The sequence below is a fragment of the Cloeon dipterum genome, chromosome 1, assembly GCF_949628265.1.
Source record: "Cloeon dipterum chromosome 1, ieCloDipt1.1, whole genome shotgun sequence".
In the NCBI taxonomy this organism is placed as follows: Eukaryota; Metazoa; Arthropoda; class Insecta; order Ephemeroptera; family Baetidae; genus Cloeon; species Cloeon dipterum.
This window is the reverse complement of record NC_088786.1, coordinates 38,382,304-38,390,536: the sequence shown is the minus strand read 5'-3', so window position 1 is coordinate 38,390,536 and position 8,233 is coordinate 38,382,304. Positions and strand designations below refer to the sequence as shown.

Genomic DNA, 8,233 nt, shown 5'->3' with positions numbered 1-8,233 from the left:
CAAGGTGAGTTTGCACTTAAAATCGATGAAATTAACTCATTGAAATCTCGGGGATTATTTTGAACGTGTAGCCGCGGTTCAAATTGCGTCAAATATCAGCCGAATTTCAAGCTTAGTCTTTGGTATGAGTAAACTCGCATAAAAACACATAACAATAAATATGGCAGAAATACACCAATGGTATAAGCTCTTGGTGTTCGAAGCGACCAACAGATTGCGCCACAGTAATAAAATAAATTTTAAGGCACTCTTCCACTGCGATTTTAGACTCAATCCTGCCAATGTGCAATTCTTCAGCACTTCATATGCTTTCTTTTGACATGCTGAAAACCAAAATCAGTCCAGTCATTCGCCGTAGAGTCATCGGAATTTATTTTTTACTCCAAAAAATAGATTTTCACGGTTTTACGGCGGTTGGCTTATCCGATTTATCTTTAAAGCACGTCAAAAGAAAACATTATTATGGCCAGATTGAGTCTGAAATCGCAGCGGAAAAGCCTTACGAGAGTATGTATACGGTGGCGCCATCTGTTGGCAGCTTCGAAAACTATATATAAGGGCCTATTCTGCTCGTGTATTTGTTGAAATTACTGAATCAGTTTTCTAACAAATAATGCCATTTATATTTACAGATGAGAGGAAAAGACTCAGAAAATATGGTGAGGAGATCCCCTGCTGTTCGTTCCCTGCAAGATTCGGCGATCAACACAATCGTCAAAAATATTGGAGGCTACAGAGACCTCATTACGAAGAAGATTTGTACTGTATAATCGTCATTTAATTGAGCTTTCCAATAATTTTAAACAATTTTTAGCTCCTCCCATGCGCAAAATATTGTTTGATGAAGCAATGGAAAGGATCAAAGAAATCGGAGAAGACCAAGTTTGGGCTGCTCTTCCATACCTTGACCAGCACAGGACGACTGAAAGTTTCTCAACCAAGGTTTTCGCTACCATTTTCCACTTGGAGGGGAAAAAAGGAGATATTTCTGAAGCTTGTGTTTCCATGGAAGAGGTACAAAATAGCAGCATTGCCAATGTACGATAAATTGTCATTATTTTTTTTTAGTTCCTCCAATATCTGGCAAAATTTGTTCCTATGCTGCAAGAGCTTGATATTGAGGACCCAAGGATGCCATGGAACAAGAGGATATACAAAAAAATACAGCTACAACCACTTGCAACTGACCTGCTGTTAAAAATGGAAAATTTAACGAACGTCAGCATCTTTGATGTTTACATCAAATTTTCGGGATTTGCGAGCGTCTGTGAAGAGAGCCAAAATTTACAGGCAATTGAAGCAAATCATATTTTGGTCGATATAGAACCAAAATCTATAAAGAAGTTGCTGAAGACGCTCGACTCCAAGTTTGACCACCAGGCATACGATGCAATGAAATATCCAAGAAAAATTGGAATAACTTTGAAGAAAACCAACGCTGATAATCCTTTTCGAGAAGCAACGGTCTCTCTTTCAAATGACCTCCATGACCTCTTCCCGTTTTTGACGACACTAGATGTAATTTATCTTTTGCCCTGCTATATATGGACCTGAACATTCAATATATTTATGTTATTTATTTACAGATTACCGGTCAGAAAGATAAAGATCTGGGTGACGACGACATGCAAAGCGAGAGAAACCGTTTGCTGCGCATCCTGAGAAGAGAGGGAGGAACTCTAAAAATTCTAATCCTCGATTACGTAAGACCAGAATTAAAAATCACGTTCAAAGATATCTTTGAACACTGCTATGAGTTGGAAATCCTAGAAATTCATCACTCGAATGTCTTGGAAGATGAATCGATAACTTCTTTTGGCCGATTGAAGGAATTCATATGGGACAAGACGTAAAAATTTCTTTCGAAACGAAAGAATTTTTAACTAACTGGATTTTTTTACAGGTTTCATGACGGCGAGACCATAAGCCTTGACGGAGTCAGTTCTGCGCCACTCCTTCAAAAAATTGATATTGTTGCCGACAAATTCGGTATGGGTATAAAAGAATCACTTTTATGCCGGATTAGAAATCGCACAATTTTGACAAACTTGACTGAACTTTATATTATGGAATTCAGTCCCGATCAAAAAGACTTGCACGAATTGGCAAGAGTACTGCGCACTTTAGGCGTTCATGTAAATTTACAATGTCTTTTCTGATTATGCCAAGAGGGACATGGGGTTGTCCAATAATAGACGAGCGCAGGAATAACTTTGATTCCATATCTATTCCAGATATTCTTTGAAAACTACGAAATTTCAACTCAATCAATTTTGGGCAAACCTGGGGTAATTTTGGAATAATCGCTAGACCGGAATGAAAAAGTTTCCACAGTGGATGAAGGTTCTTGAAAATATTCCCAATAACATGATAAGAATATCCCAAAAAGTTATTTTTTTAGTCAGTGAGTAAGAACACGTATTTTAAAAGACATTTTCAGATCGAAAAAAATAATTTCAATTGTTATTCTTCATTTAGAATTTTTTTCTTACGAAAAAATTGCTTTTGGGAATTGTTTATTAAATTCACCAGTTGTATAAGAATAACCCTTATTATTGTTAGAAGCCGCCAACAGATTGCGCCACCGTGCCCTTTCGTAATAAATTACATTATAAGAAAAATACGAATATAGCGATGCTAGCAATTAAACTAATTACATATTGTAATTTACTTTTAAATAGTATTAGGTATTTAATTCAAGGAGAAACGCTCTCCTTTTGTAATTTAATTTGGTAAATAATAAATATGAAAATAAATAGATATCTTTGTTTCCCTTTTTGTAAATGAGATATCCTAGAAAATTATTGGTATATATTTAATAAAGAAGAGGATAAACGCGATTGAACGTAAGAGAGCAATTGGTTAAGATTCTGAACGATAAAATTTTCAATAAATAAAGTCTATTAATTAACCCTATAATAGATCTGCGTTATAATAATAATTATAACGATACGTGGTTGAATTATCAAAAATGAAATCGACCTTAAACAGTTATTTTATTTGAAAATATTTATTTTTTGCTTAAAGACTATCTTTGACGAAGTTTCTGACAACACGAATCCATTCTGGAGGGCCAAATTAGGCAAAGTGGATATTTTTCCGACCAAAAAGGACAGCGCGACGTGCGTAGCACAAGTAGAACATTTTTTCCTCTCCAAAACGACGATGTGAACGAATGTTGCGAGAGCTGCGCATGAGTCAGAGCTGGTTTGAGCACTTGCAGAGAGACCGCCTGTACGAATGACTTATTCTTTGTCAGATCCAGTCAGCTCTCCCGCATGCGCACTTCTCGCATGTATACGCTCCTTTTGTTTTGTCGGGAAAAACGTATCGCTGCACTTTTTGGTCGGAACAATATAATACCTAATTTTACCTATAATTCGACCCTCAGGAATCGATTAGCGCTCAGAATTCCGTCAAATAATACAATCTTTAAATGAGTCAAGTATTTTGTTTGTAGAGTTATTTGAAATTAAATTTTTTAGACTCTGCTCAGTGTAGAGAGGGAACCAGGGACAGGGATTACGGGATTTCCGTCCCGTCCCTGAGGGATTCCCTGAGGGACGGGACGAATTATGAATTTCGGGACGGAGACGGGACGGGACAGGGACAAACTGCAGCGGGACGAGGGACAGTTTTGTCGGCAGCAATGGCAGCATTAAAATTAAAAGTCCAAAGATTCTCAGTTTGTCTGTCTGAGGAGGAAAGGAAGCAATCAAAGTTCATCAAATTTGCTATACGAAAAAATGCACCACTGGTTTTTTGCGCAAAAAAAGAAGCTGGAAAACATTAGTTTTGGTTTTATACGAATTTTTTCGGGATTTAACTTCAAAAAAGTTAAATATTCCATGCCAAAAAAGTCAACATTTTGGAAAATTACAATGACAAATCAAGTAAATAAAAGTTAAAGTTTTTGGTATCTTAGTGACCAGTACAGCGTTCGCAAAAACCCGCATTTTTCAGAAAAATCCCACTGCATTGCACAAACTTTTTTCGGGTTTTTATAATTTTTTCCAAAAAATATGCATTTTTATTGAAAATAGAAAATTCACATGATGGATGACCAAAAAAATGGCATTTTTAAAATTCAGTAAAAATGCCACTGGTTTCCACAAAAGACAGAAATTAAACCGCAATTTTCCAAAGCGCAAAATGTGACCTTTTCATGTTAAAGTAAAAAAATGTAGAAAACCCAGAACTGGTGGTTTTTTAACTTTTATGTGCGCAAAAAATCCAGTGGTGCATTTTTGCGCATTGCAAAATTGGTGAACCCTGAACCAGTGGCTTTTATACAGATTTTGTAAAATCCCTATATTTGGTCATCCATCGTGAGAATATTTTATCTTCTACAAAAAAATGCACGTGTTTCTGACAAATGCGCAAAATTGCAGGAAAAAAAGAAAAAACTTTTTTTGTAATGCAGTGGTTTTTCCCCGGGAAAATTCAGGTTTTTGGGAACCGTTGAGCAACAAATTTCCCTGATAGTGGAAAATGGCGCAACTTTCAACAACCAAACGCGAATTTTCTTGTTGCAAGAAAAGGGCAACAATCAATTCGACAAATAAAATTTGCTGGGTGGTTGTTGAGCGATGCGCAATGTTACCGCGACCTGGACTAGTAATTAAAAAGTCACCGTCTCCATCGACCTATTTTTAAAATTGAGCACTCCTGCGAGGTTACAATTTACATGCAAATGTATACAATTTTTATTTACTGACAAAAAATGACCAATTTTAAAAGTTCAGTTAAATTTTGAAAATTTACTAATCTGGTAAAGGGGTTGAGGGGGGCGGGACCAAACAAGGACAAGGTTAAGAGCTAACAGGGATAGGGACGGGATTATTTTCTCTGGGACGGGACAGGGACGGGACCAAAAACCCGTCCCTGGTCCCCTCTCTAGCTCAGTGGATGTAAAAGCAACTGGGTTAATTTAAACCCCTTGGAAATTGCAGTCAGAAAGGCTAAAATTGCACTGCTAACATTATTTTATTTGATTTAGGAGACAGATAAGTCCAGATTTTAATTCGTGACTGCGAAAAACATAAGAATTTACTCCAAGCCCAAAAAGCAACCCCTGGAGACAGGGAGTTCCATCCCCTTCCCCCAACCGGCGCTACCTCTGAATAATATTTTGTCTTGCGGCAAATCGCATATGCACCAACATCAAATCTGGGAATGCTGGTTAAACATTAAATAACGGCAGATATATATATTCCTTTGGAAATTTCTCCCTTTATAAAAGCAAAATCCTGAGTTGGTTTACAGACACTGTTTGCCGACCAAAAGAGTGTAGTTTGGTCATCGCGGCCGACAAAACATTTGGCTAATTTATATCCGAAATTGAAATTCCCATGTTAAGCTTATGGGAGGCAAAAAACCCTTCCACGCCGTACGCCAAACCTATCTCCTCCGCGGTTTTTCGTCCGATCAGGTCGAATTTGGTCTTAACATGTTCCCAGATAAATTTCTCATCGTCTCAGACAATTTTTTCAAGAAATCTTGCCCAGGGAATCAGGAATTGTGATTTTTTTATCTTGTGTAAAATAATAATCATTGCTTTAATTGTATGAGGGAGCGAAATAATGAGAAAAATGAAATTTTATACCGACTTTGGTCTTCTCTCGTACAAGCCCGCGTCGATTCATTCAAGAGTGCGGCCGGATTTTATTTTGCGCCAGATCGATTTATATTTTCGGTTCTAATTGCCGTAAACGCTTTGGTTAGTTCAATTCTTAGTTTAGAAATTAATTGGTCCTGAACAATTTTCCGCTAAACTTATTTTAAACCGAGATATTAATTAAAAACACCAATTTTACAATATTTAAAATATCAAATCAACTAAAAACACGACAGTTGTTTATCTAGTAAAAGTAATTGTTGCCTTCATTGATATGGAAATTACCACTGTCAAAAGAAAAGTTTGATCGAAATATTTTCATTTTTTATTTAAACTTCGAACTCACCCAGTTGCAGCACCCTCCCCTATCGGCCCTCGTATCTCCGGCGCCGTTGGAACTGCTTGACGGAACCAAACAAGATTTTGTAGCTGATTGCAGCGTTTTTCGAATGAAAGGTAGTTGCAGGTCCTCTCGGCCTCTGGGCCCGCGTAAGGGTCCGCCGGAATAAATAATTAATGTCCAAACCACGTTTTTGCACCTTCCGACCCTTATCTCGGAATCTATCAATTTAACGGTCCAAATCTGGTGCTCATTAAATTTGCCGTAAAATTCTGCGGGTGATATGGCTGCTTTTTATAACCCCCATCTCTCCCGCAACCCCCCGTGCCCCCGAAAGAATCGCCAAAAGTCATTTATTTTTTTTTTAAAGCAATTGGCCCGTGAGGCCTATACTCTGGTATCAAAAGAAAGCTTCTTAAATTTTAATAAGAAGAGTACTCTGAAAAAAGTCGAAAATATAATCGGAAGTGGTGCAAAGTTAGCATTTTCATGCTGGCACCTTTTTGAGTGTAGCGCGCCGTTAGCGTGGTCACGTGACAGAAATATGGCCGCCGTGCATGACAACACATGGAACTAACCGCAACAGTGCTACTATGTACGCAAACCATCGTTCGAAGTTATAAATCGTGATAGAACGTTCATCTTTCCTATTAATTACAAGATAATTAATTTATCTCGTGTTCAACAGACGGTAAAAACAAAAGGAATGCTGGCATACGAAGCATTATGTGTTATATTATAATACGCTGGCGAATGGCGAAGCTTGGTCCTCGCCAAATTTTCTGAAAAGGTAAATTTAGACTAGACCAAAGCAGAGAATGAATGTGTTTATTGACTTTTCTCATTTCTAAGACGTGTGTGAAAGAGACGCAGAGCATATTTGGCAAATTTCTGCTGCCAGTTGAGTGTGCCGCATGAAACACAGATCAAAAAAAACCGTAGAAAAGCGGATGACATGCTTCGCCACCAGTTACAAGAAGAAGAAAGGAGTTGAGCAAGGCAGGGTTTCAGTTATCATGTACTGTTCTAATTTTTCAGGGGTGAGTGAAGGAGCAGAGAGTGTTTGTGGAATTTCTGATGCCAGTGCCTTTTGCCACATGAAAAGAGATCAACAGAAAGTGTCGAAAAGTGGATGACATGCTTCGCCACCAGTTACTAGAAGAAGGAAGGAGTTGAGCAAGGCAGGTTTTCAGTTATCATGTACTGTTCTAATTTTTCAGGGGTGAGTGAAGGAGCAGAGAGTGTTTGTGGAATTTCTGATGCCAGTGCCTTTTGCCACATGAAAAGAGATCAACAGAAAGTGTCGAAAAGTGGATGACATGCTTCGCCACCAGTTACTAGAAGAAGGAAGGAGTTGAGCAAGGCAGGGTTTCAGTTATCATGTACTGTTCTAATTTTTCAGAGGTGAGTGAAGGAGCAGAGAGTGTTTGTGGAATTTCTGATGCCAGTGCCTTTTGCCACATGAAAAGAGATCAACAGAAAGTGTCGAAAAGTGGATGACATGCTTCGCCACCAGTTACTAGAAGAAGGAAGGAGTTGAGCAAGGCAGGGTTTCAGTTATCATGTACTGTTCTAATTTTTCAGGGGTGAGTGAAGGAGCAGAGAGTGTTTGTGGAATTTCTGATGCCAGTGCCTTTTGCCACATGAAAAGAGATCAACAGAAAGTGTCGAAAAGTGGATGACATGCTTCGCCACCAGTTACTAGAAGAAGGAAGGAGTTGAGCAAGGCAGGGTTTCAGTTATCATGTACTGTTCTAATTTTTCAGGGGTGAGTGAAGGAGCAGAGAGTGTTTGTGGAATTTCTGATGCCAGTGCCTTTTGCCACATGAAAAGAGATCAACAGAAAGTGTCGAAAAGTGGATGACATGCTTCGCCACCAGTTACTAGAAGAAGGAAGGAGTTGAGCAAGGCAGGGTTTCAGTTATCATGTACTGTTCTAATTTTTCAGGGGTGAGTGAAGGAGCAGAGAGTGTTTGTGGAATTTCTGATGCCAGTGCCTTTTTCCACATGAAAAGAGATCAACAGAAAGTGTCGAAAAGTGGATGACATGCTTCGCCACCAGTTACTAGAAGAAAGGAGTTGAGCAAGGCAGGGTTTCAGTTATCATGTACTGTTCTAATTTTTCAGGGGTGAGTGAAGGAGCAGAGAGTGTTTGTGGAATTTCTGATGCCAGTGCCTTTTGCCACATGAAAAGAGATCAACAGAAAGTGTCGAAAAGTGGATGACATGCTTCGCCACCAGTTACTAGAAGAAGGAAGGAGTTGAGCAAGGCAGGG

The 8,233-nt window shown here is 38.6% G+C and overlaps 1 protein-coding gene and 1 long non-coding RNA gene across 5 annotated transcripts; both read left to right on the top strand.

The window, feature by feature from the left end:
• The first annotated feature begins 487 nt into the window (after nucleotides 1–487).
• LOC135947892 (uncharacterized) lies at nucleotides 488–2,734 on the top strand. 2 transcript variants are annotated; one of them, XM_065496872.1, is made up of 5 exons: nucleotides 488–764; nucleotides 815–1,014; nucleotides 1,069–1,518; nucleotides 1,587–1,849; nucleotides 1,904–2,734. In XM_065496872.1, the coding sequence occupies exons 1-5, from the start codon at nucleotides 614–616 to the stop codon at nucleotides 2,157–2,159; spliced, it is 1,320 nt and encodes a 439-aa protein (XP_065352944.1). In that variant the 5' UTR covers nucleotides 488–613; the 3' UTR covers nucleotides 2,160–2,734. The 2 variants fall into 2 exon arrangements, with proteins under 2 accessions (XP_065352944.1, XP_065352945.1); XM_065496873.1 differs by having other exon boundaries at nucleotides 489–759.
• A 3,633-nt stretch (nucleotides 2,735–6,367) lies between these two features.
• LOC135948574 (uncharacterized) lies at nucleotides 6,368–7,957 on the top strand. Of its 3 annotated transcripts, none has more exons than XR_010575833.1 (5): nucleotides 6,368–6,747; nucleotides 6,810–6,946; nucleotides 6,996–7,128; nucleotides 7,178–7,856; nucleotides 7,906–7,957. It is a non-coding gene; the product is annotated as an uncharacterized LOC135948574 (long non-coding RNA). The 3 variants fall into 3 exon arrangements; XR_010575832.1 differs by having other exon boundaries at nucleotides 6,810–7,128; nucleotides 7,178–7,492; nucleotides 7,542–7,856; XR_010575831.1 differs by having other exon boundaries at nucleotides 6,810–7,128.
• The last annotated feature ends 276 nt before the right edge of the window (nucleotides 7,958–8,233 follow it).